This window comes from Ceratotherium simum, chromosome 12 (genome assembly GCF_057802395.1).
Source record: "Ceratotherium simum simum isolate JZ-2026a chromosome 12, ASM5780239v1, whole genome shotgun sequence".
Taxonomy (NCBI): domain Eukaryota; kingdom Metazoa; phylum Chordata; class Mammalia; order Perissodactyla; family Rhinocerotidae; genus Ceratotherium; species Ceratotherium simum.
In genome coordinates this window covers 27,289,511-27,317,335 of record NC_141911.1, presented here as the reverse complement: position 1 = coordinate 27,317,335, position 27,825 = coordinate 27,289,511, and the positions used below count along the sequence as shown (strand labels likewise).

General features: G+C 36.6%; 1 protein-coding gene across 14 annotated transcripts in view; it reads left to right on the top strand.

The window, feature by feature from the left end:
* The window catches only part of RAPGEF2 (Rap guanine nucleotide exchange factor 2), a 243,450-nt gene extending 219,016 nt beyond the window's left edge, over nucleotides 1-24,434 (top strand). For 5 of the 14 annotated variants that reach the window (XM_014780245.2, XM_014780244.2, XM_087437476.1 and 2 more), the window contains 14 exons: nucleotides 3,666-3,823; nucleotides 4,479-4,719; nucleotides 6,706-7,089; nucleotides 8,211-8,422; nucleotides 8,513-8,636; nucleotides 9,267-9,290; nucleotides 10,329-10,552; nucleotides 11,965-12,171; nucleotides 14,926-15,078; nucleotides 15,875-15,997; nucleotides 17,455-17,680; nucleotides 18,260-18,819; nucleotides 20,903-21,208; nucleotides 22,383-24,434. In XM_014780245.2, coding sequence (XP_014635731.1) covers nucleotides 3,666-3,823; nucleotides 4,479-4,719; nucleotides 6,706-7,089; nucleotides 8,211-8,422; nucleotides 8,513-8,636; nucleotides 9,267-9,290; nucleotides 10,329-10,552; nucleotides 11,965-12,171; nucleotides 14,926-15,078; nucleotides 15,875-15,997; nucleotides 17,455-17,680; nucleotides 18,260-18,819; nucleotides 20,903-21,208; nucleotides 22,383-22,408 — 2,968 coding nt within the window. In that variant the 3' untranslated portion in view covers nucleotides 22,409-24,434. Of the gene's footprint in view, nucleotides 1-3,665; nucleotides 3,824-4,478; nucleotides 4,720-6,705; nucleotides 7,090-8,210; nucleotides 8,423-8,512; nucleotides 8,637-9,266; nucleotides 9,291-10,328; nucleotides 10,553-11,964; nucleotides 12,172-14,925; nucleotides 15,079-15,874; nucleotides 15,998-17,454; nucleotides 17,681-18,259; nucleotides 18,820-19,510; nucleotides 20,158-20,902; nucleotides 21,209-22,382 lie in introns of those variants that run through there. The other 9 variants (XM_014780249.2, XM_014780248.2, XM_087437480.1 and 6 more) reach the window with 5 other exon arrangements.
* Nucleotides 24,435-27,825: the final 3,391 nt, after the last annotated feature.

The following is a 27,825-nucleotide window of genomic DNA, read 5'->3' as shown; positions in this document are numbered from 1 at the left end:
TTTGCTACTGTTTCTTTGTTTCTGTATTATCTTGTCTACCATCAGCATTGGCTCTTTGCCAACCAAATCATTGCTTCTTCCAGTTGCTATTATTCATCCTTGCCATTCTCTTTTTCCTCTCTCTTTTGTTTTCAGTTATTTAACTGTTGCCAAGATACCACCAACCAAGCACAGAACTTCTTTCCTTCCTCCCACTGGGCTCTACAGTCAGAATGTCAGGTGTATTCTTGAATCTCTTCTTGGCTGTTTATTTATGCCAGGAGCTCAGACTAGATGAAGTCGTAGGTGTCACACTTTTTTAGCTTTGCTTGTTGGCTTGTTTGCTTGCTTATTTCTTCATTTTAGCTCCTTCTGAGTCTAGGGATGTTTTATAAAACTCAATTATCATCAGCCAAAAATTTTTTTAATATTAAATAACATGGGTGTGCCAAATTCATCTATTATATATTCCTCAAACTACAATGGTATAAGAGATAACTTAAAAACAAATAGGTTATTTTCTTTCTTTGATAGTTTAATGGGTCCTACAGAGGAGCAGTAGATGTAGACATTCAGGACTGTATCATGCATTTCTTTTTTTTTAGTTCCACTTCAGATAAAATTTTCATCCCCAGATTAGATAGATATGGCCAGCCTAGAATAGACTACTGATGAGTTGACTGTCAAACTTGTGTCTTCCCCATTGAACTCTAATGATTGGTTGTTTCATATCAGCTAAAAAAAAGTCTACAGCAGAATCCTAAGGATAAGCAATGAATATGATGGTTTTATTTATAGACTTGAGAGTATGTTTGTATTGAGTAAGTTTCTAAGAGACAATGGATTAGGCCTGCTGGCATTACAGAAAATACGAATCAATTTTTAAAGTGACCTTCTTGATTAAAAACTTATTTTTAAATGGATAAAAAATAAATTACTTAGATGTAGAATTATTAGCAGCACAATAACAAAAAAGATCTTAGAGTCATATTTGACCATGAGTTAAATATGAACCTTAAAAAAAAAATCAAACAAAAGTCAGTGTGACCCTGGCAAGTATTAATAGAAATGTGATATGTAAGAACTGGGATGTAATCCATCCACAGTACAAGATGTTGGCAAGGAACACAGTATGAGAATACTATGTATAATTTTGTTCTATGTGTATTTAGAAAGATATTCAAAAGCTAGAGAAGGGAAAAGAAAAAAGATAATTAGATGTGTTGATTTTAAAACACTGAGGAAACATGTTGATTTGTATTTAAGAAAATATATGACTCATTTAAGTATTATGAAAATTATTTGAAATCATATATGTAATACAATTGAAATAAAAAAATATTTATTTAAAAGAAGGCTCAGTAAACTGCAGGATCTATTATATTGATATGATAGACTTGATTTAATACTAGTTATTACTTTAACTTTTCTTTCCTAGAAATCAGCATGTGTTTATGAAGATATTTTTTTGACAAAGCCACTACACTAGTCAATCAGATAAATGTTCTAGATATACTGTTGTTGTTTTTTTCTCTCTGTCTCTCAAACATTTTGAGTATTACACAAGCTAAGATGCTGGATGATGAAGTTGGCAAGAATAGGTATGGTAGAGGGATGTGAATGGGGGGAAGAAAAGGGTGAGGCAAGAGGATTATAGAATTCAGATATGGTTGTCAGGTAAGTAGAGAGAGAAACGTTGATGAACCTAGAGAAAAGAGGGAATAAGTCAACAGACTGTAAAATCAACAAAGACCAAAAACCAATTTTAGTAACAGTGAGGAATTGGAGAAGTTGAACATTAAGAGGATGTACTTAGAGATAGACATTTCTGAATTGTCTTGAATATAAAGTAGTTTCAATCCAAGAGTATCCCAATGTCCTCACAGAGATATAGGTGAAAGTAGAATTAGATCATCGTGTTAGGTGTTAAAATGTTGCCAAGAAACATTTCTTAAGAAGGCAGCTCTTTTTGGGTGTGCCTGGATTATACTAGTATTTATAGCCATTTGTGCCAGGAGTGGCCCAGTGAGCTATATCTTTAGCCTGAGCCTATAGTGGTTGTCTCATGTCATGTATTACATCTAATATTTTTGGCATTAAAGACTGGTTTATATAGTTGAAAAATAAAATTCCACTAATAATGTGAAGATTTTAATGTTTCTCAGAACAGTAATACTTTTTGTCTTTATATATGCATACCTATATGTGCTTAAATGGAAATTTAAGTTTGTCATTGACTTACCTATGAATTTGGAAGAATTTACACTAAAGTCATCTTTAATTTTTGTCTTCACTTTAAAAGAAAGCTCTTGCCCTTGCTTATTTACTTCTATAATTTCCATTTCCCCCCAAAATAAAAAGAATGCTGCTAGATTTCTTTTTAGCACAGCCATTAAAAATAGTTGGTATAGGGGCTGGCCTGGTGGCATAGAGGTTAAGTTCGTGTGCTCTGCTTTGGTGGCCCGGGGTTTGCAGGCTCAGATCCCGGGCGCGGACCTACACACCGCTTATCAAGCTGTGCTGTGGCAGCGTCCCAAAGAAAGTAGAGGAAGATGGGCACGGATGTTAGGCCAGGATTGGCAATAGATGTTAGCTCAGGGCTAATCTTCCTCAAAAAAAAAAAAAAATTAGTTGGTATATGATCAAGCTCTAATGTATGAAAACTTAATTGATGATAAATGTATCCATTTATTTATGACACCTTGGTTTACATCCCAACCTTAGAATAACTTTCTTTCCCCTTGTTTCAAGGTATTTATAGAAACTAGCCAGAACTATAACCATTTGCTTACGATCTAGTTATTTTTTGTGTGTGCATGCTTATTGTTTTATTTTGATATTTTGTTTTAGAAACAGTTGACTCTTCAAATCTAGAAATATTTTTATATATTATTAAATCATGTTTCAAGAGTTGTCCACAGTAGCAGTCTTTTTATAAATGGAAATGGGTTTGTAGCTATCAATAATAAGCAGTATGTCTCTGGGGACTTAAAAGTATAACTAGAAATTTTGAGTCAAGAATTAAAAGTAAAAGTGAGTCATTGGATTCCCATTGCCTCTTCTTTGATGCTAAGAAATGTCACCATGCACCACTGCTTTTTCATGCTCTGTATAATTAAGAAATAATGTCTGTGTCAGGGCTTATAATTTTATATTTGACTCCATAGTGATCTCATTTATTTCCCTGAAACATTGGAGAATGAAATTGGGACAGTTTGGATTTTTTTTCCCTCTCTTCATTTTACTCAATTTCTTTAGTTCTTCAAGATCAGATTATAAAATAATTTATCATTCTGATGCAGAAGCCATCAGTTGAGTGAGACTAAATGCATTCTTCTTAATGTGCTTTTTCTTAAATCTCTTTCAGTCAGTAACTAGAGCTTATCTTTTCTTGAATATATTTCTATAGTGAGAAACTACTAATATTTATTATGATTTGTCTAGTTAAAAAGACATAAGTTTTAGAGAAACATACTATACACTTAAACAGCAAAATAAGTTGAGCTGGATACAATTAAGCAGTAGTTGCTTTTGCAATTTTCAACTAAATTTATTAATGATATTTTTACATTAACTGCAAGTTTTATGAAATATGGTTTACTTATGGTCTGTGTCTATTATATTTTGATGAGTTATCACTTTCTAACTTATTGATTATTTATTTTCTAATTTTCCTCTTTGTTCAGTGATATTGGGATTGGTCAGTCTCAAGATGACAGCATAGTAGGATTGAGGCAGACGAAGCACATCCCCACGGCATTGCCTGTCAGTGGCACCTTATCCTCCAGTAATCCTGATTTACTGCAGTCACATCATCGCATTTTAGACTTCAGTACTACTCCTGGTGAGCACCGCCCATACTTCCTTTGTTCTATTGTAGTAATCTTTTCCCTTCTAACAGAATGGTAATGCTGTATGTATCTCTCTTGGTTTGGCATAGATTATATCAGATGCTAAGAGTCAGGGTGAACCTTAAATTTCAAACAGTTGGAACCAGCTCTTTTTCATTCTTCAGACTATTTTGATACTGCTATGGGCAAATTAATCTCTCTGAACTTGTTTTCTCTTTCATAAAATGTAGATAACACATACCATGCAGGTATTACTGGGTCATATTAAATAGAGTAAAAGGCATATTTTAGGTCAGGTTAATAGGCCTTTCAATATAATAAAGATGAACTTTAGATTTAAATTTTTCATTTTTTGCAACTAACTTGACAGTCTTGTGTGCTGCTGTTGTGTACTGCTGTGTTTGCATTTGTCTGTAGATCATTCAGTTATCTATAGGGGAAAATGTGTTCCTGCAGCATATCAGTAAGCTGACTGATTGAATCTTGGAAGAAGAGCTATAGTAAGGATCTTGGAAGAAGAGCTATAGTAAGGGAGAGGTGAAAGAGTAGCATTATCTTTTGTAGGGAGATTTTTCAGATTACTTCGCTTAATTGTATTACCATATATTAAAATCGTTTCTACTTACGTATGGCTTTTCTTTCCCCCAGACTTGCCAGATCAAGTGTTAAGAGTTTTTAAGGCTGATCAGCAAAGCCGATACATCATGATCAGTAAGGACACCACAGCGAAGGAAGTGGTCATTCAGGCCATCAGGGAGTTTGCTGTGACTGCCACTCCAGATCAATATTCGCTATGTGAGGTCTCTGTCACACCTGAGGGAGTAATCAAACAAAGAAGACTTCCAGATCAGCTTTCCAAACTTGCTGATAGAATACAACTGAGTGGAAGGTACACAATATCTATCCTATTGGATTTCTTTACCCCCCTCTTCAAACTCACATCAAAGTCTAAGAGATGAACATTTTCAAAGGGTTTTTAAAATGAGTAAGTACCCTTACAGATTGAAAAGAAGTTTTTTCCCGTTCACCAAGAATTGCTGTATCAAAGTAAACAGACACAGTAGATTGTTGACCCTCAACAAGGATCTTTTGAGAACTTGTTCAAAACATAGGCACTGTGACCTGAATGTTGTTACTGCTGGCCTATGTACAGCAGTAACTTCTCATGCTCGCCCTTTAGGACACTGGCCTGGCAGAATGGCAGAATTTACATCCGTCACAGAGTAAACCCTGATGCTTTCTTCTCCTTGGATATGTACATTTGCAAACACATTTTCTAATAATATTCTAGTGTCATTTGCTCTTGCCTACCTAACTTTTCTAAGAGCTTCATTTATCTAGGTGGAGACATCTATGACAATGTAGTTGGCTGATGCTGCCTATTATTGTATGAAAAACACTTCTTAACTCTGGAATGAAACTTTAGTTGCTGCAAAGCTTGGTCCCCTACTACATAAGTGCTTGTATCACACATGTAACTTGCAAGAAAACATTGTAGCTGATTTTGTCAGTCTCTTGAATGATATTTCCATTTATAGATATATGTAATTTGTATCCTCAGAGCACAGATTAGTGAAAGTTGAAAAAGTAGTTAAGTTTTGGTCTCATACAATGACTAGATTCTGCACTGACTGAAAATTAACTAGTACCATAAATCACATTTTTTTCTATTTTTCTCACCATATGGAGTGTTTCATTGTACTTGACTTTTTCATGTTATACATCTAAAGCATGATATGATTCATTCAAAACTTCTGTTTTCCTGCTGTCAACTATAAGTTTCTTACTTTTCTTCACTTTTACTTTATTTCCAGCCCTGACACTAGCAGGTAGTTTTGTTTTAGGAGGTTGGTTTTTCTCGTTATCATTTGAATGTACATTGATATATCTGTAACCATGATGGAGTTCTACAAATCTCCACTGAGGTGCAGATTCATGATTTACATTCATTATTCAAGAAAATGTCCTGGGCTTCATAAGCAATCAAAATTGAGAATGTTAAATCTATGAATGTCAACAGCCCAAGGTATGTGTTTCTGTCGTATTTGCCTAGGTAAAATATGCAAAGACCAGTTTGGCAGGACTCGCACTATGCTGTGTTTCTTCCTTCATGGAATTTGGCTTAGGGAAAGCATTGGTCTACAAAATTGGGAAAAAAATCACAGGACAAACATCTGGATTCTATTTTCAACAAGTTGCTTACAAAGAGAAAGGAGCACTAACTCTTGAGTTCTTGCCTCTGCAACTGGTATTAACTAGTCATTAATCTTTGGCAGCCTCTGTTTCCTTATCTAACAAGTAGGAATAATACCTGCCCCACATACTTGTAGAGTTTTCATGAAAATCAGATATTTAAAAGTTAAAGTCTGTTTTAGGGTTGTTCTACTCATAGTATCAAATAGAGGAAAATAGCTTATAGGTTTCTTTGGTATTTAAATAAATAAGTAGACTTGGATTGATCCAATGAGAACCCATCAATAGCACAGATTCTCTCTGGGAAAACAGAATGATGACCTGTGTCTGATCTCTTCTGCTTCCTTCTTTAGAGTCTATTTCCTTACTTAAACTGAAAATTTAAATTTAGCTATTTTCTGTCATTTTTAGTAAAAAACACACAAAGTAATCTAGAAAGCAGGAATTACAACTGGTACCAGTGAAATTCCATGTGATTTGTTAATTTCCATCAATGACTTCTGGATAAGTAGTTCTATGACCTGGTGACTGAGGCAGCAGCTGCATTCTCTATCTTAGTCAAAAAGAATTCTTCCATCATTCAATTCAGTGTTCTCTCAAACGTTCTATAAAAAGTAGCATTATTCTTTCAAGGAATATCATGAGACTGTTGCTTAGGCTTTGAATTCTGTGTTTTTCATAGGTATTATTTGAAAAACAACATGGAAACAGAAACCCTTTGTTCAGATGAAGATGCTCAGGAGCTGTTGAGAGAGAGTCAGATTTCCCTACTGCAGCTCAGTACTGTTGAAGTTGCCACACAGCTCTCTATGCGAAATTTTGAACTCTTCCGCAACATTGAACCTACTGAATATATAGATGATTTATTTAAACTCAAATCAAAAACCAGCTGTGTCAACCTGAAGAAATTTGAAGAAGTCATTAACCAGGAAACATTTTGGGTAGCATCTGAAATTTTGAGAGAGACAAACCAGCTGAAGAGGATGAAGATCATTAAGCATTTCATCAAGATAGCACTACACTGTAGGGAATGCAAGAATTTTAACTCAATGTTTGCAATCATCAGGTAAGAGAGCGTATTTGTCTTGAGGTTCAATTCAATCTGTAGATTAAAATTACATATCAGGGGCCGGCCTGGTGGTATAGTGCTTAAGTCGCGCACTCCGCTTTCGGCGGCCCAGGGTTCACAGGTTCGGATCCCGGGCGCGGACCGATGCACCACGTGTCAAGCCATGCTGTGGCGGCGTCCCATATAAAGTAGAGGAAGATGGGCATGGATGTTAGGCCAGGGCCAGTCTTCCTCAGCAAAAAGAGGAAGATTGGCATCAGATGTTAGCTCAGGGCTGATCTTCCTCACAAAAAAAAAAAAATTAAATTAAAAAAATATAAAAATATATATCAATCCAGGAACACTAAATAATTTGTGTAATTGTAGTAGATTTTAATTGAATCATATTGAACAATTCTTTTTCTCTGAATCTTAATCTTAAACCTTAATTTAAAATCTTATGTATGCTGATTTGGAGCCCAAAAGAATCTATATTCACCACTTTTTTTTTTAGCTCTGTGACCTTGGGCAAATTATTTGAACTTCTTTGAATATCAGTTTATTTCTCTGTAGAACAACAATATGCCAAGGTAGATTAAATGATATAATGTATGTGGAGTTCTACCAGCCAGCACAAAGCAGATGCCCAGTAAATGTTAATTTTCTTCCTTTTTGAGTGTTTAGGTTGAGGCTGAAAGAAAATACAGACTGAAACAATTAGCAATATTGATGTTGATAATGATTATTAAATTAGTCATTTTCTCTGTCTAGGAGTTTGATCATATTCTCATTACTATTATGGCTTTTGTTTTATTTTATTACTATAAGATATTTGGCCAGCCTGCTATGTGCCAAGCACTGCTCTATGTGTGGAGACAAAGCAACAAAACAAAATCCTACCCTCATGAAACTTACATTCTAGAGTAAAACTAAAACTAAAACTACCCTGCCCCTGCTTCCATCTTCCATTCTCATTACCTAGAATTATTGCTAATAGTTTCTTATGAATCTTCCTGTAAATTGCTATGTATATACAGCAGTGGTGTTATATGTTAATAAATCAACAATACACTATTACTTCCTTCATTTCATAAGGATGAGTCATTTAATTTTATACCACTTTTCTTTCTTCCCCTCAGTGGCCTAAACCTGGCACCAGTGGCAAGACTGCGAACTACCTGGGAAAAACTTCCCAATAAATATGAAAAGCTATTTCAAGATCTCCAAGACTTGTTTGATCCTTCCAGAAACATGGCAAAATATCGCAATGTCCTCAATAGTCAAAACCTACAACCTCCCATTATCCCTCTATTCCCAGTTATCAAGAAGGATCTCACGTTCCTTCATGAAGGTGAATATAAAGTAGAGGATTTCTGTCTTCACTTGGGGAAGCACAGAATAAATGCCATTGATACTCTTTTTTCTTCTTTGCCAATTATAGGAAATGACTCAAAGGTCGATGGGCTGGTCAATTTTGAGAAGCTAAGGATGATTGCAAAAGAAATTCGTCATGTTGGCCGAATGGCTTCAGTTAACATGGACCCTGCCCTCATGTTCAGGACTCGGTGAGTGTGTCATCTTCAGTAGCACATGTGGGATTAGAGAGGGTTGAGTTTAGAGCTTCCTCAGAAATGAGAAAAATTTGAATATTTGTATTTGTAGCATGGCAGGTATTTTATTAGGTTGTGCTGAGAATCTCCATTGAGCTCTAATTTAGAATAAATATCTTATTCTGCATCAAGTGCACTTTTGACTGTCAGTAAAAACAGTCTGTCCTTCAGACATTTTTCATTTAACATGAGGCACAATTATTTGTTCCTTATTTTTCAGAACACTGACTGTAGAGCTAAAACTCCTAATTGGTAGTATGAACTAAAATATGTGAAAAACCCAAACAGTATTGTCTCAATGTACACACAATGGATTTAGCTGTCACTGTAGTAAAAAAATGATTAATCCAGTGAAGGAGAGAACAGGAGTCACTCTTCTTTTAGAACAAAAAATTTAAATATATTTGTCTCTTGAGCAGAATAATATTTCTGGTCAAGTTGTGTGTGTGAGGTAATTATACAGTTTAATGTTTGTGGGCTTCTAGTACTGCTTATCCAGAAGTCTAGTCCTTTCTTTCTGAGCTTGTGATCTTTCTGTCTCTCTTTCTACACCCATGCTTCAATCTCCATGGCTCTCACTTACAGGAAGAAGAAATGGAGGAGTTTGGGGTAAGTGGTGGAGATCTTGCATACCCACACACAGTTCTTATTCTGCTTATTGCATTGTTTTCTTACCAGCTGTATTTTCTGATGCTTTGCATTTTTGCATTTTTTCTTAACCCTCTTGCTGTAGCCGAATTTCAGTTGGCAAACTGACTTCAAGTTTAATCTGTTGGGGCTTTTACTTTTGAGGTCATGATCCATGAGAGCTGTGAAATGATTAATGATTGTTCTGGGGGACAGTAGGCCAGGCATACTTCTGAGCTTTCAGAAAGATTTTATTGTAATATAATTTGTGTGTTTTGAAATGGGAAAAGCCTAAAGTGGGGTGAGGGAAGGAAGGATGTTAGACGGAAAAATTGTGCAATTTAAATACTATTGCACAGATATTTGAGAAGTAAATATATGTGATATAACAGGTGCCCCTACGTGTTAAAACTAAATTTTTTACAGCTCAACTAACTACTATTTTCATTCTATAAAACAATTCTTTTTAAAAATAATTCTTAACAATTCATGTGCTAGTTTCTCTATATATGTGTGTATATTTGCATGACCATTTTATTAACGGATTGACCATATTACTTTAAAAACTCACTACATTTAACCCAAGGAATAAGAAAACAATTGTGAATATTGCAGCTAATTTTATTTAAATCTATGTAAAACATCCTCTTTAGGAGAAGTAAATGTAATGTAAATCTTAATTGTAACTGTGTATTCTTGCATGAGCTTTTATATATAATTATTATTTGCTGGCTTATGTGAGAGAACTGCCTTGAATGCTCTACAGATGTGAAAAGTAGAAAATTTCCTAGTTGGAACAGAACAGGTACCAAACATATATATCTATGTCTGTATGATTCTTTTTTAACTTAAAAAATTTTTAATCTATATTATTCTATATTCCTTTGTAACAGTTTACTTATCAGAATGAGGCATGTGACCTTTTGAACATAGAATATTTATATAAGTCTTGGCACGTTTCACATAGATAAAGTAATCCCATGCTAGAGTGAGCTGCATATCTACCTTTTCATCTTCCAGGTCTCTCAGCCAGGGTAGTACAAATGCAACAGTGCTAGATGTTGCTCAGACAGGTGGTCATAAAAAGCGGGTACGTCGTAGTTCCTTTCTCAATGCCAAAAAGCTTTATGAAGATGCCCAAATGGCTCGAAAAGTGAAGCAGTACCTGTCCAATTTGGAGCTAGAAATGGATGAGGAGAGTCTTCAGACATTATCACTGCAGTGTGAGCCAGCAACCAACACATGTGAGTTTTTCGTTAAAGTGGCTGCAGAATCCGACTGGAATGCAGATTTGTTTCCTGTGCAATGGTAGGGGTGGTGGCAAAATAGGGCTTAGTGCAGAAGGGGAAATAGCATCCTGAGACATACTAGCCTTTACCTTGAATGCTACTTTTGAATACCATGAAGCTGGGTCTCATGTCCAACTGGGTTACTGTGAGGAGGATAACACTCTAAACTTATTTAGGGTGACTGTTGTTTTGGTTTCATTTGGACACAGCCAGGATGCAGGCAAGGGACACAATGGATGTTTCGCCCATTTGCATCCCTTGTTTTCTCACAAAGATACTTCCAAAGTGATGGGCAGCCTGAGAAGGGTGGGGGGCCTATCAGGTCGGAGCACAGAACTAGGTGTGCTGGCTGCCTTTTATACCCTCAGCCCAGACAGCACCTGGCAATAAGTTCAGCTACCGTGTAAAGCGGTAATTCTGCTACACAGTGAACCACAACTCAGCCTAATATGTAGCTTCCCAGCCTTTAAAAATCCAGCTAGGCTAGAAATGGGGTGGGGGTGGGGAGCAGTTTTCTCTTAATTTGCATCTGTGTTTGTAATACAGAGGCATTTTCCACTTAGGGCACATTTGGGTCTTTTATGGGTAGGTCTGAAGATACCGTCTATAGAATTTAAAGGTAGATAGATGATTTGAAAAGATTCAAGTTATTAGATTTACCCAGGACACTATAAAAGCAAGGTGTGTCTTGTCCTCTAAAGTCAGATTGGTCTGAGTTCAAATCCTGTTTGTTCCTCATGCTAGCAATGTCACCTTAGGCAAGTTACTTGAGCTCCCTAATCTTTAGCTTCTTTATGTGTAAGATGGAAGTACACATATGTCATTGAGTTGTTATTATACTCAGTATAATACTCGAGCAGTATTGGCTGCTATTAGCTAACAGATCTTTCTACCCCACTGGAGAGAGAATTTGATAGTAAAAAGATTGTAGTTAATACCATTTATTAAATAAAAATAAGCTCATATATGTCAAGGAATTTTGGACACTATTTTAGAAAAACAATTCCTAACAATTTTCCTGTTGAAGCTTTTATCATATATTTGTGTTTTTTATATATACACACATAATATACTGAAATATCCACATTATTCTATTTTTATTTTTAATGTGGTATTTAATAGTATAACATCTTTTGAGATAAGTAGTTTCATAAAGTAAATATCTTTGTCATGTCGTATTTTAATATTTTCTGTAACTAGAGTTCTCCCCCAACCTCATTTCTGTCCTTTATATAGACAAGAGGAAAAAAGAAACACATTTTAGTATTCTAACTGTAGAAAATGCTCATGCAGTTCTAAAATTATCTTGTATGTAGCTACTAACATCTTAAATTTCTTGCTCTATTTTCAAACCAAACAATTATCAGTGCCTAAGAATCCTGGTGACAAAAAGCCTCTGAAGTCTGAGACCTCCCCAGTGGCTCCGCGGGCAGGGTCGCAACAGAAAGCACAACCCCAGCTGCAGGCCCAGCAGCCGCAGCCAGCTCATAAAATCAACCAAGGACTGCAGGTTCCTGCTGTGTCTCTTTATCCTTCACGAAAGAAAGTACCCGTCAAGGATCTCCCTCCTTTTGGTAGGTGATTAAATTCATATCCTCTTTTGGTGCTATTGACTGCCATGTTTTTCAGATTGGGAAAAATTGCTTATCTTGGATATAACTTCATCTAATATACTTGAGTTTCCTCCTGATTGCTACCTCTTAATAAAACATTAATGTTCAGTAAGTTCAACTTTACTTTTGCCAGTCAAAGGGACTGTTTTTATAGAGTATCTCATTTAATCATGCTCATTTGTCATGGCGGGGGGAGAGGGGATGCGTGAAATGGGGAAATAAGGCTTTTTCTACTTTAATTTTTAATAAGTACAGAAGTTACTTTGTCCATATACATTATTTAAACTAGTTTTGCCTTATGATCAATGAATTGCTGGAATTTAGGCAGAATATTTTTAAGTCAAATGATTTGTCGGGAGGTGAATTATTTGTTGAATCACTGATTCTGTAACTTGGCGGGGGGATACAACTAATTCCTGAATGTTAAGGAGCCAAATCATGCTTCATCTTTCCTGTTAAAAGTAGTATATCTACTAGTGTAGTCCCTTTATGAAAATGTTACAACAAAATTATTTTTCATAAACGTACTGGTTCTTTTTTCTAAGTATATGTGAAAGGAAATAATGTCAATAAAAAGAAAGAAATTTTAAAGAATAAACTGATAGCAAAGAGTTTACTTAGATAAAATAGGATGTGGGTAACTAAGATAGTTCTTGCCCAGTCACAACCTGTGCTTATGAGTTAGGCAAGAGTCTTATAGTAGGTACTTCATCTACTCTGTCTTTGGCTGGTTCCTTCTAGTCAGTAAGTGTCCCATTTGTTGAGTTTGGGGAATGGTGAGAAAAGAATACCTTTTCTTGACATTTCACCTTTCAGATATTTGTATTGTTTCCCCACCACAAACAAACGGAATTACGTTTCTAGGTCCACTATCTTCTAATATTCAAATATTCCTAAATCCCCTGCAATCTGACTTCTATTTCCTCTTTTACACTGAACTTTTTATATGGAAGATTATCAGTCTTCCCTTTAGCTAAATATAGCCTATTAGCCCAAATGTAGGTGTGCCTGACTAAAGCCATCCCCCGCTTTCCCAAAGAGGATATCTCTCTGAATGTTTTTAGGCCTATCTGAATTTATGAACTTTAGAAATGTGGATGAACTAGTCATCTGTCTTCTTAGGATAATTATTTAGTTTAACATAAATATTTAAAGTCACATAATATAAAATATTAATTTAGAGACACTGAGTCCCCCCCACTCTAATTCATGAAATAATTTAGTTCTAAACACTTTCTGCATTTTTTTATATTAATGTGTTTGTTATCACTAGAACCACTTTTGAAGAACAGTTTTCTAAGGCATAGCATCTTCACACCCATCTGCATTGTTGACAGCATTGAAAGACAGCACTTTTTGAATCTGTGTATGAAAATTGAAAATTTTTTCTAAATCAAAACTATTTATTCATAAAGCTTTAGTGTAGCTGGTATTCTCATGCATTGTGTGTATATTAGTATCTAGACATGTAATTAAAGTAGTGCTTTAAAAATGATTTTTAAAAAATTAAAACAACATCAAACACTTACATGAGATGAAATGAAGGATTAAATCTTTGTTAAATTTCATTGCCTCCTTTTTAATGGATTCTGTTAAGTCTAAGAATACTAAAACTAACATGATGGAGGTAGTTTCAGGCTAAAATGCCTTCCCAAATATCTCTGTTGTTGTTCAAAATAATGTAATTGAGAGCACCTTATAATAATACTAGAGGATTTATAAAATATTTTAATGTGACTCCTTCATTTCTTTTTTATTTTGTGCGGAAGATCAGCCCTGAGCTAACATCTGGCATCTGCCAATCCTCCTCTTTTTGCTGAGGAAGACTGGCCCTGGCCTAACATCCGTGCCCATCTTCCTCCACTTTTTCATATGGGACGCCACCACAGCATGGCCTGACAAGCAGTGCGCGCCCAGGATCCGAACCCGGGCCGCCAGCAGTGGAGCGCACGCACTTAACCACTACGCCACTGGGCTGGCCCCTCCTCCATTTCTGAAACATAATTTTTTGGGGGGAAAAAAATCACCTTATATTGACATATATAATCTTTTTTCTTCTACTCTCATCCTCCTTGATCCCTACAGCTGGTACTGGATCGCTCCCTTCTGAAAACCTTCTTCTGTGGTTTCTGTGACATGGCACTTTCATGGGTCTCCTTCTGCCTTCTCTTTCATTTATTTATTTGATCAAATATTAACTGCATGGAATTCCTTAGAGCTCCTTATTCACTTTTCTTGCTACTTCCTTTTAGCTCTTGGCTCTTTGCTTTTCTCCCATCATTCTCACTTCCTCTGAGCTAACATATCCAACATACCAAAATACCTGTTTCCAACTCCAACTTGAGTTCTAATAATAAATATTCTTAGCTGCATCACTTTCATCCTAAATTCAAATATTTTCAAATTGTCTTTATTTTTTCTTTATTATCTAACATGTTGAATAAAGATGGTGATTAAGACTCAGAATCTAAAGTAAAATATGAAAAGCAGTCTATTTCTAGTACTATGGCAAATACCAGTCAGAAACCAAACCACAGGTACCTTGTGCCTCCTATAAGCTTACTGTTTATACCGTGAAGAGTACACAGACCATTAAGACTGTAAATAGGTTGCAAACCAAATGTAATATTAAATCTTAACACAAAAAAGTTTTTTAGTCATTAATGTTCTTTTCAGTCTTGAAAATACATATTTAAGTTATTTTCTTTCTTATAGGCATAAACTCTCCACAAGCTTTAAAGAAAATTCTTTCTTTGTCTGAAGAAGGAAGTCTGGAGCGTCACAAGAAACAAGCAGAAGACACGATATCAAATACGTCTTCACAGCTTTCTTCTCCTCCCACTTCTCCACAAAGTTCTCCAAGGAAAGGTAGAACTAAATTACTTACTGTTTCCCTTTATAGCAATCTATCTGTTTCAGCTATAAAAAATTCCAGAGTTAAATGTTACATCATTTTTGATATTATAGAGTCATTTAAAATGATCTAATATATAACGCCCAATGGATTTTTTTCCCCCTCAGTTTATAAATTTGGAAGAATTTTAGTATTTTTTAATATTGTACTTATAGTAAATAGTGTTAAACTTACAACTATATGAGGCCTTTTAAAAAATATGTTTAAGTTTACAATTGATTGTAAGTGTGGAAATGATTTTTATATTAAAAGTTGGTCTAACTAAATATGAGTATTTAACATTAATTACAGAGTAGAGGGCTTTAAAAATATAAGAAAAACTAACATCTTCCTGATTTATTTTTTCATCGTATTAACATGGGTCTTGATTACCTTTTTTGTTGCTATCTTGTTTTATTTTTAAAGAGATTAAATTATAGGCAATCAGACTCTCTTCCTTACATTGATGCTTTCTTATATTAAAATAATAGATAATTTTCTGCTGCCTAACCCTCCCAGTTACTTTCTCCTCCTACCCTTCAATTGAATGGGGGGGGGGTATAAGCCAATAATAAAAGCTAAAACAGTTTTCCCTAAAAGAAGGCCAAAAAAGATTAATAAATTGTTAGATTTCACTGACACAACAAATACATTTTCTGCTTTACTTTACTTTTTATATAGTTCAGACATCTGTGCTTTTTATGTGGGTATCAGTCTCTACTGTCCTTGTTAAATGGATGTATCTAAATTCTTTTCTCATCCTGTTGTTAGGTGGCAGTGGCAATCAGCTGAGATCTTTTGGCTCCGGGCAGTTGGACTTAACCAGTTCCTCCTCTTCTCTTGGAAGTGAGAACAGTAACAAGAATAACAATGCACCACGGACCTATGGGATAGGTGGGGTTATAGAACCAAAAACGGGGTGGGAAAGAGAGGAATCATCTCATTAGTTAAGGAAAATGGGAGAATTCCTCCAAATGTCAAGTGCTCCATCCAAGTGATTATTTTTCTAGAGACTTTTTTTGAGCAGATAGTTCAGGGAAGGTTTTAAATCTTGTCTGTCAGAACTTGCAGTGTGATTTATGAAAAGACATTTCATAGATGAACACATTAAATCTTATCAAGACCTATGCAACCTTTAAAAAATAAATCAGGAATTAACAATTTACTGAAAGGATGGGGAAGTACTATTTAAGAGAGTAATTTAGCAACATTTAGGTGCTCTAGATTTAATTTTTTATTAGGTAAGTGGCATTGAAAAATTTGCATTGCATACATACATTCATATAAAATCAGTATTTTAAGTAACATGAGATCCTTAATAACATAAAATAAAAGGAGTACAGAGAAAGAAGATTTGGATTTTTTCATTAAAAATATCAAGACATGCCTCTCTTTCTTTGTGACTTTCAAAATTATTTGTAGCAACAAAGGAGAATTAAGGGTCCTTCAGGCCAAAAAATGGACATCTACTTAGACATAGTGATGGTCTAGGGAGAAAATGGAGATTTTGCACATTACATCCTTGAAAACAATTGGCTTTTATGTGAGTTATCCAATATATTATTAATGTTGAAAAATCAAATGGCAAAAATCTGAAGGTCTTATTTCTTATATATCCACTTAAAAGTATAATACAGATATTTCCAGTTGAATTATTCTATGCTATAAAGTTTTAAAAACTGAAAACTCCGTTGAACACAAGATTACTGACTTCGTTCGCAGTTTGAAACAAAACCATACTTTTATTTATTTATTTATTTTTTATTTATTAATTAATTTATTTTTTTTCCCCCAAAGCCCCAGTAGAGAGTTGTATGTCATAGCTGCACATCCTTCTAGTTGCCGTATGTGGGACGCGGCCTCAGCATGGCCGGAGAAGCGGTGCGTTGGTGCGTACCCGGGATCTGAACCTGGGCCGCCAGCAGCGGAGCGCACGCATTTAACCGCTAAGCCACGGGGCCAGCCCCTAAAAAAAAAAAAAAAACCGTACTTTTAAATCTGATCATAGTTATTCTTCATAGTTTCTTTTATATAAACTAATAGTAGTGTAGTTTATATTTAAGGGAGCTAAGACTAGTCGAGTAGTGCCATCATACCTGTATCATTTCCTGGCTCATATAACAATGCTTTCTTTTTTCCTCTCTAAACTTTCATTAAGGAAGTTAAGCTTCATTTGAGTAAAAATTTACCTTATCTCAGTCACCTGGTCTCCACAAGTAAAACGTTTTTTTCCCCCCATTTCAGTGGTGATCTCTTTGGCCTCCATTTTGTTCTTGTTTCTATTCGGTAGACTTCAGTTTTGTGTTATAAACCTACAGTGTCTAATTAATATGCTTGTATTTCCCATGCAGGCTATACTTTGGCTCCCAGTGGTACTGTGGATAATTTTTCAGATTCTGGTCACAGTGAAATTTCTTCACGATCCAGTATAGTCAGCAATTCTTCCTTTGACTCAGTGCCAGTCTCACTGCATGACGAGAGGCGCCAGAGGCATTCTGTCAGCATTGTGGAAACAAACCTAGGTGTGGGCAGGATGGAAAGGCGGACCATGATTGAACCCGATCAGTACAGCTTAGGGTAGGCGGCTTTTCTTTAGTGTTCTTTACATTCCTTCTTCCATCTTTTAAAAATGAGTCCTTTCTTCTAGATGTGTATTTCTATTTATTTTACATAATGCCTAAGAAATTTTCTCCCATCCCAGGTCTAATTTTGACAATTTCTAGATTATTAAGTACCATGCTGTTTTTGTTGTGCAGACAGCTTTTCAAGTTAGGTTTATTCTTTATTGGAACATAGTTGTTCTGTGCTGATGGCAGAGGGTGACTTTAGGATATATCTCAGTTCTTTTGTATGAGCTGTCTTCCTGAAATAATCAGATTATATTGAGCCTTGTAAGGAAAATTTTCCTTTATTATAAGTAATTGTTCTTCCCCCCCTCTATATTTGTTTTATGGTAATGATAAGGTGAGAAAACTGGACTTGTTGGAACTGGCCACTGTAGTGCAATTCAGTGGTGCTTTCATCCTCTTCCTGGGATGAAAGAAAGCCACCTTTTTAGGAAAAAGTATTTTGGTTTTATCATAGGTTTATTAGTTAATAATCTTGCTTTTTCTTTTTGTTTTTTTATTTTCTTTTTCATTTCTTTTGACCACTTAGGTCCTATGCACCAATGTCTGAGAGTCGGGGCTTATATGCTACAGCTACAGTAATTTCTTCTCCAAGCACAGAAGAACTTTCCCAAGACCAGGGGGATCGCGCTTCCCTCGATGCTGCTGATAGTGGCCGTGGGAGCTGGACGTCGTGCTCAAGTGGTTCCCATGATAATATACAGACCATCCAGCACCAGAGAAGCTGGGAAACGCTTCCATTCGGGCACACTCATTTTGATTATTCAGGGGATCCCACAGGTTTATGGGCCTCAAGCAGCCATATGGACCAAATTATGTTTTCTGATCATAGCACAAAGTATAACAGGCAAAATCAAAGTAGAGAGAGTCTTGAACAAGCCCAATCCCGGGCAAGCTGGGCATCTTCCACAGGATACTGGGGAGAAGACTCAGAAGGTGACACAGGCACAATAAAGCGAAGGGGTGGGAAAGATGTTTCCATTGAGGCTGAAAGCAGCAGCATAACATCTGTGACCACAGAAGAAACCAAACCTGTTCCCATGCCTGCCCACATAGCTGTGACATCAAGTACTGCGAAGGGACTTATTGGTAAGCTTATTGGAGAGCTTTGTCATGTCTGGATCGTGGCTCTAATCTAACTTATTCAAAAGTAAAGTTATGTGTTTGTGGGTCTTCGTCTCATTTTGTCCCACCCATTGCTATATAGGGCTTCCAAATTAGCAGTGCATTCAGGATTTCAAACTGAGTAGTGGTTAAGAGCCCAGGTTCTGTGGTCAGGTACATATAAATATCTTCCAACATAGTAAACATTCAACACATCTTAGCTACCAGGATCATTAGGTTATCATTATGGATATCATGTGGTCTAATATTTTTTTTTTTTTTTTTTAAAGATTTTATTTATTCATTTTTTTCCCCCCAAAGCCGCAGTAGATAGTTGTATGTCATAGGTTCACATCCTTCTAGTTGCTGTACGTGGGACTCGGCCTCGCGTTGGACGGAGAAGTGGTGCCTCGGGGCGCGCCCGGGATCCGAACCCGGGCCGCCAGCATCAGAGCGCGCGCACTTAACCGCTAAGCCACAGAGCCGGCCCAATGTGGTCTAATATTGATCATTTCACATGAAAATTATCAGGAAGGATGGCCATTCTCTCTAGAGGAAGAATTTTTGTTTAGTTGGAACTGTTTTAAATGTTTTATTCTATTTTGTTTCCTTGAATTGTATTTAGAATTTTATACTTGGCATATTTAAAAAGGTTCTACTGATTTTTGTTGTACAGACACATTCTTTCTATGCTAAATACATCCTCTCTGCACACGACAGACAGAACAAGGGAGAGGCGCTCAGAGTTGATGTGGTGAGTCAGAGCTCAGGAGTGAGGCAGATTGAGGCTTGCTTCTCTGTTTTGCCACTTTCCTAGCTTTGTGACATTGGGCAACATACTAAACTGTCTGTTTCCTCATCTGTAAAATGAGCTTAATAATTTCTACTAATGCAGTTGGTGTGAGGATTAAAGGAAATCTATGGAAAGCACTTAGAACAGTCCCTAGATAGTAATTCCTAAGTATTTGAAAGATGCTCTTGCTTTGCTGCTGCTGTTTCTATTGTGAAGTCTCTCATGTTCCCTCAATCCTATCAGGTTGGATTTTCTATGGCATATTCAACATCTGTATAACTGAAGTGTAGGAATACATTATAGGACATAGAGTCAGAAATTCTGGAGTATAATCATTACAAACATTACTTTTATTACTAGGGAAATTGTAGTTATTTTACCATGTAAAAAGTCATGCGTAGATGTCAAATTTAATATTCTTTCAAGATGAATAAGGAGAGAACAGTTAATACCTATTCTTAGGTTGCAATTTTTAAAGGACTTTGTTTTAGCAAACTAATACCCAGAATTTTTATTGTAAAAGAAAGAAAAATGATTTTTAGTTCCTAACAGTTGAGTCTAGAAAGTTCAAGAAAATAAAACTTTTATTTTACTTGCCTTTACAGATTTCATGTTCTAATTCTGAACATTAATAAAAGAATTGTAAGAAAAATACATACCTTACACATAGTTTGAGAATTTTTCAATTTGCATCACTTTTTGTACTATTTTTCTAAATTTATTTGAATTCACTATTTTCCAAAGTGAGGCCCAAGACCTGAAAGTAATGTGGAATTGATTCTCTGCCTGATAAGGGTAAATGCCCTGCAAGGATGGAACAGCCTACCTTGCCCCTGGGGCAGGGAGAAAGGAAGGAACGTGTACCAGGTACTACTAACATGTTCCAGGCATTGTACTGGGTACCTTTTATGTTATCTCTTTGCTTAATCTTTCCAATAAACCCAAGGGTTAAGTGTTAACCTTATGACTATTTTATAGCTAAAGACAAGTTTTGAAGTAGTCTGTTTAAAGTTAAAGGTACTTAGATTGCTTAGTAGCTTCTCTCACCAGTTATTTTGCCACACAGAGATAACCATTGTGAATATTTGATTTAGTTGACATCCATTTGCCCACCTATCATATCTGCCACCTCTCCCCCATACCACACAAAACCATATTGCTGTTACACTATGTGTGCTGTTTTAATAATTATTTTTATAATTTTGTATAAACATTTATGGCATGAAATCTTCTTCCACAAAATTTTTAATGGCTGGTACACTGTCTTGATTATAGCACGAAAGGAGGGCAGGTATCGAGAGCCCCCGCCCACCCCTCCAGGCTATATTGGAATCCCCATCACTGACTTTCCAGAAGGACATTCCCATCCAGCCAGGAAACCTCCAGACTACAACGTGGCGCTTCAGAGATCTCGGATGGTCCCCCGACCCGCTGACACAGCTGGGCCTTCCCCCGCGCAGCAGCCACATGGGCATCCGGCGAGCGGCAGGCCAGTGAACAAACCGCAGTGGCATAAACCTAATGAGTGTGACCCGCGCCTTGCCCCCTATCAGTCTCAAGGGTTTTCCACTGAGGAGGATGGTATATATGCATTCTTAAAACTGTAAAGTTAGATGTGCTCACTTATGCTGCCTGTAAGCTTTCCAAGGCATTTGGTTTTCTTAACACTGATCAGCTGTGTCTTTAGCCATATATTACACGAAGACTATTTTATAGTCAGAGTTCCAAATTTAGGGTTAAGAAATACCAAAGATTGCAGAGGGGGTCACATGTAATAAAGTGTGTAATGGCTGGATTTCTTTCCTAATTCTCAAAATTTTCTGTGGAAATATTTTTTTTTTTTTTTTGTGAGGAAGATCAGCCCTGAGCTAACATCCGTGCTAATCCTCCTCTTTTTGCTGAGGAAGACCGCCTCTGAGCTAACATCTATTGCCCATCTTCCTCCTTTTTTTTTTCCCCAAAGCCCCAGCAGATAGATGTATGTCGTAGTTGCACATCCTTCTAGTTGCTGTATGTGGGATGCGGCCTCAGCATGGCCAGAGAAGCAGTGCGTCGGTGCGCGTCCAGGATCCAAACCCAGGCCACCAGCAGCGGAGCATGCGCACCTAACCGCTAAGCCACGGGGCCGGCCCTGTGGAAATATTTTATTTGGACTTTTAGTGAGTTCCCAATGAAAGTCTGATTAAAAAAAAAATACACTTTTCTGTAACTTTTTCAACTTCTTTCTACAAATCTACCTGGCCATGCTGGAATAAGAATGAGAAGAGAGATCATGCCCCTTCCCCTTCTTTTTTTAATTTTTTGAGTTTTACATGTTAAATTACACAAATAATCATTATAGAAAAAAGCAAAATACAATAAATGAAAGTTACTTATAAACTTGCTACTTGCAGATTACCACTATTAACATTTTGTTTTATATCCTTCTAGACTTTTTTATGTGTATGTGAGTATATATTATAAAAGTCACATGCTATTTTATAACTTTTTTCAATGAATTATCAACTTTTCAATTAATATACAATGTATATATTTTTATATTGTTTATATATTTAAAGATATGCATCATATATAAACTTTTTTAATATTAGTCATTAACTAGAAAAAAAGGCAAGTATTTTAAGTGAACTATACTTAAAAAAATAGCTATGGCATTTTTATTGAGCACATCAGTGAATGTATTCTCTCTAAGCACAAGAAACAACTTGCTTGCTCATTCATTTTTTTTTTTTTCCTTTCCTGGTTGTGTTTTCAGAAGATGAACAAGTGTCTGCTGTTTGAGGCATAGGCTTTTCTGCATCCAGAGTTAGCCACCTAAAAGGAGAGCACAAGAAGACGTCCCTAGCATTGGAGCCTTGGAACTCACATTCTGAGGATGGTGGACCAGTTTGCCTCCTTCCCTGCCTTAAAAGCAGCATGGGGCTTCTTCTCCCCTTCTTCCTTTCCCCTTTGCATGTGAAATACTGTGAAGAAATTGCCCTGGCACTTTTCAGACTTTGTTGCTTGAAATGCACAGTGCAGCAATCTTCAAGCTCCCACTGTTGCTGCCTGCCACATCACACAGTATCATTCCAAATTCCAAGATCATCACGACAAGATGATTCACTCTGGCTGCACTTCTCAATGCCTGGAAGGATTTTTAAAAATCTTCCTTTTAGATTTCAATCCAGTCCTAGCACTTCGTCTCATTGGGATAATGAGAAAAGCTAGCCATTGAACTACTTGGGGCCTTTAACCCACCAAGGAAGACAAAGAAAAACAATGAAATCCTTCGAGTACAGTGCTTGTCCACTTGTTTACAATGTCTTCCTTTTTTTTTTTTCTTAATGAGTTTAAAGATTGTGTTCAGAGAGTAAATGTTATATCCATTTAATGATTACAGTATTATTTTGAACCTTTAAGTAGGGTTGCCAGCCTGGAATTGTAAAAAACCAAATATGCAGGACAGGGTGTGGCCACACCAAGAAGAGGGGAAGACCTGGCTTTCGACCTTGTCTTTCCGTGTCCTTCTGGCCTCACCCGTGAAGTGCCCTATCCTGGAAGTATAAAATGTTAGCCAATTACTTAGATACCAAGACACCTCATCCACTCCTTCCCCAGTGGGTGGGGTTCTTCTGTAAAACTGTTTGCACATGGCCAGGGGAGGGAAATAGGACTCTTGTGTCCTGTGTCTGAGCCTTATGGAGTGCAGGACAGTGTCATTTGAGGGCGTGTTCTGCTCCATTGAGATGGATGGCAAACCCCATTTTTAAGTTATGTTTCTTTGATTTTTGTTAATTTAGTTTTAGGGATTTTGTTTGTTTGTTTTTAAAGAGAAACATTTATAACTGGATAGCATTGCAGTGAAAGCAGCTTGGGATGTTGGAGCTAATGCCAGCTGTTAATACTGCTCTTTCAAGACAGCCTCCCTTTATTGAATTGGCATTAGGGAATAAACAAGCCTTTAACGTGATAAAAGATCAAAAGATCAAAAACCTGGTTAGATATGCCAGCCTTTGCAAGGTGGGTTAGTCACAAAAGACTAGCCTCTAGGTGGCTTTATGGACGCTATGGATAGAGAAGGCCTAAGTGTAGCAACCACCTGCTCACAGCTGCTATTAACCCTATAATGACTGAAATGACCCCTCCACTCTATTTTTGTGTTGTTTTTGCACAGACTCCGGAAAAGTGAAGGCTGCCAATCCGAGTAGTACTCAAATGTGAGGAACTGCTGGTCTTGGATTTTTTTTTCCATTAAATTCAGCTGATCATATTGATCAGTAGATAAACGTAAATAGCTTCAAATTTTAAAAGTCAAATTGCAGTGTTTTTTCACTGTATCAAACAATGTCAGTGCTTTATTTAATAATTCTCTTCTGTATCATGGCATTTGTCTACTTGCTTATATATTACATTGTCAATTATGCATTTGTAATTTTACATGTAATATGCATTATTTGCCAGTTTTATTATATAGGTTATGGACCTCATGTGCATACAGAAAGAAAGAAATTTAGCTCTACCACAAGTTGCACAAATGTTATCTAAGCATTAAGTAATTGTAGAACATAGGACTGCTAATCTCAGTTCGCTCTGTGATGTCAAGTGCAGAATGTACAATTAACTGGTGATTTCCTCATACTTTTGATACTACTTGTACCTGTATGTCTTTTAGAAAGACATTGGTGGAGTCTGTATCCCTTTTGTATTTTTAATACAATAATTGTACATATTGGTTATATTTTTGTTGAAAATGGTAGAAATGTACTATGTTTATGCTTCTACATCCAGTTTGTACAAGCTGGAAAATAAATAAATATAACATAAAGCCTTGTCTATATTCTTAATGAATCGTGCATGCTTTTTATTACTGAAGTGTAATAGAGCCCTTTGGTCTCACTGCAGGAGCAAGTAAGTCCTCAGGAGGCTGAGGAGATTTAGCTTATTCAGCCTAAAAACTGCCCAACAGCCTATTCTTTTAGGTAGCTTTCTGTTGATTCAGAGAAAAGAAATTAATATTATTCACATTAACAACAACCAAACCATGTTCAGAACTCACACAGTTTCTTGAGGTACAGTGAAAAATGAAGATGATATCACTGTATATTACACAGCATTTGTAACGCTTTTCCAATAAAAATCTCTATGGGACATAATATTTTGATTCCCAGCATACATACTGAGAAACAGGACCTCAGAGAACTTAAACTGACATTCAAGATCATGACCACTAAGTTAAGAGTACAATTAAGCTAATGATTCGGGACTTCATATGAGCATATAAAATATCATTGTTATGTCTGTGAGTTCTAATGTGTGGTAGGTCTGAATAATATCGTCAGAAGGGCACTTATATTTAAAAAGGTAAAAATCAGTTAAGCAGCAGCCTATTTACGCACAATTTGAAATCAAGGATTCCTTTCTTATGCTTAGGCAGGCAGAAATAAAGGTACTATCCATCACTCACTGGGAAGCCTCAGAAGTTGGAGTGGAAGTATATGGAAGCACATGCACAAAACATGAGAAAATGCGAGGAAGTCTAAAAAGTCAGGAGTTGAGTCCTGATACTAAAGGCAAACTGGCCAATGGCCAAACTTAAAAATCTTTCTGAGGCATTTGTGCTAGCTGTCTTGGCGAGTAAATTTTGAAAATCTGGCCAACAAAACAATTTGGAGAATTAAAATCATTCCAATAGCTTCAACTGTACCTTTGTAAAATTGAAGGTTCTGTGTGTCTATGTGTGTTATTATGTGCTCTGCTCTAGCATCTGTTCATTATAAAACCCATTACTCAGGCACACCCCTGTCAAAACGACAACCTATGCTCTATTCAATGCAATGCTCTATTTAAATTTCTATCATTCAAAAAGCTTAATTTTCTCAGTGTTTTGAAAAATATTAAGGAGCTGATGTTTTGAAGAATAACCTCTTCATCATCACTTTGTATTCCGCTAAAAACAGGAAAATGATGAATCAGCCATGATGTCTAGCATTACCCTTTTATGTTTTAGGTTACCTTTAAGTAGCAAAAGACTTGTCTCAGCTTCAGGGTTTTAAGAGATATGTATTCGTCGAATGTAATCAATAGCAGTGACAGTTAAATCTGTGTCATGTTAATAATAGAACTTTGCCAAGTATTAGGAATGTTGTAGAAAGTGTTGGTGAACATCTGATACTCTCCTCCTTAATTAAAAAGGCCAGACAGACCTAGGTCTGTTGTCACACATATAGCTTAAAACCCTCTGGGGCGGGCCCCGTGGCTTAGCGGTTAAGTGCGCGTGCTCCCCTACTGGCGGCCCGGGTTTGGATCCCGGGCGTGCACCGACGCGCTGCTTCTCCCCCCATGCTGAGGCCGCGTCCCACATACAGCAACTAGAAGGATGTGCAGCTATGACAGACAACTATCTGCTGCGGCTTTGGGGGAAAAATAAATAAATAAAAATTAAAAAAAAAAAACCCTCCAAATATTTTCCTCAGTTTCAATCCATTTTCTTACTATTGAGAGGTACAGAGTTTATGCTCATCTACACTTTGATATATTTTATTTCCAGTTCACTGATAACCTCTCTCAAAATGTTCTTGAATGATGCAAGCTGCTAAGAATGTGTGTATAAACACACTTGTTAGGTCTGTGTATTAATGTATTTCTCAATGCTTTATTACACTTATGTTCATGCCAATGAAGAATAGGAAGCTCTCTGAGTCCCTGATTCCATGATACAGATGTCCTTTAAAAGTAGCTTACTCGGGCCGGCTCCGTGGCTTAGCGGTTAAGTGCACGCGCTCCGCTGCTGGCGGCCCGGGTTCGCGCACCGACGCACCGCTTCTCCGGCCATGCTGAGGCCGCGTCCCACATACAGCAACTAGAAGGACGTGCAGCTATGACGTACAACTATCTACTGGGGCTTTGGGGAAATAAACAAATAAATTTAAAAAAAAAAAAGTAGCTTACTCAAAGAATAAAGGAAGTACAGCAACTGAGGGGTCAAGTTGTTGACTGGCGAGGCAAATGATTTTGTGACTGAGTAGGGCAGACTACTATCCAGGCTGACAGAACACTTAAGAAAGACTGTAAAGTGATTTGACTGGATTTGATTTCTTTCAACATTCACATTTTAGGCTAGCACAATAAAATTCCTGCCTATGGTTGAAATTATACTTGTTGCCCAGCTTTTACAATGCTATGGCTATACTACAGGAAAATTTATAGAAGTGATCAAAACATTGCATGCAAGGTTAAAGAACCTTAGAAAAGGCTTTATTTCATGGGCAATCAATAAGATCATAACAATTTTCATTATGGGAAAATTGTCTAAGCCTAGAATAAAATGTTTGAAGTAAATTTAGAATCAAATGACCAATTTTATAAAGGAGGGAAATAATGAAATAGATTCAGTGCAGGGTATTCAACAACTCAAAAATAAAAGCTAGTTCCTTTTCTGTAAATAGTTTAATAAAATTTATGGATCTTTTTTTTGTGTGTGTGAGGAAGATCAGCCGAGCTAACATCCATGCCGATCCTCCTCCTTTTGCAGAGGAAGACTGGCCCTGAGCTAACATCTGTGCCCATCTTCCGCCACTTCATATGGGATGCTGCCGCAGCATGGCCTGACAAGTTGTGTGTCAGTGCGCGCCCGGGATCTGAACCCGAGCCGCCAGCAGCAGAGGGCGTGAGCTTAACCGCTACGCCACAGGGCCGGCCCTGGAACTTTTAATATTAACTATTTGACCCAACACTGAGTAGTTGACACGCAGTGTCATTTGATGGGAACCAATGAAGTAACAGTACATCGGAATATTTGTGGCTTTCCTTAATTTGTATAGACTGGAACTTTTTTCAAATAAGACTATAAAATTGATTTAGGATCAAGTCAATGTCACATGTAGCATTAAGATGAAAATATGAACACTGCTTCCAGATATAGTTTAATGAGCTAATTTCATTCATATTGTACACTTACTATAGTCTAGGTACTTTTCTAGATGCTGGATATTTACAGATTTTACTAAAGGGAACTGAAGTGCCTTCAAATTACACTGTCTTTTGGCAGTGTCTCCCATTTCTTAGGCCTTAGAGGGCAAAACTTAGTGATTCTTAGATAATAAATGAATATCTTTTTAAGCAGCCTTGATCATGGGTGGATCAAAGTGATACCGGCTCAACATAAGGATGACGTAAGGGAAGCCATATTGTAAATTTGAATGACCTCTGACTAACTA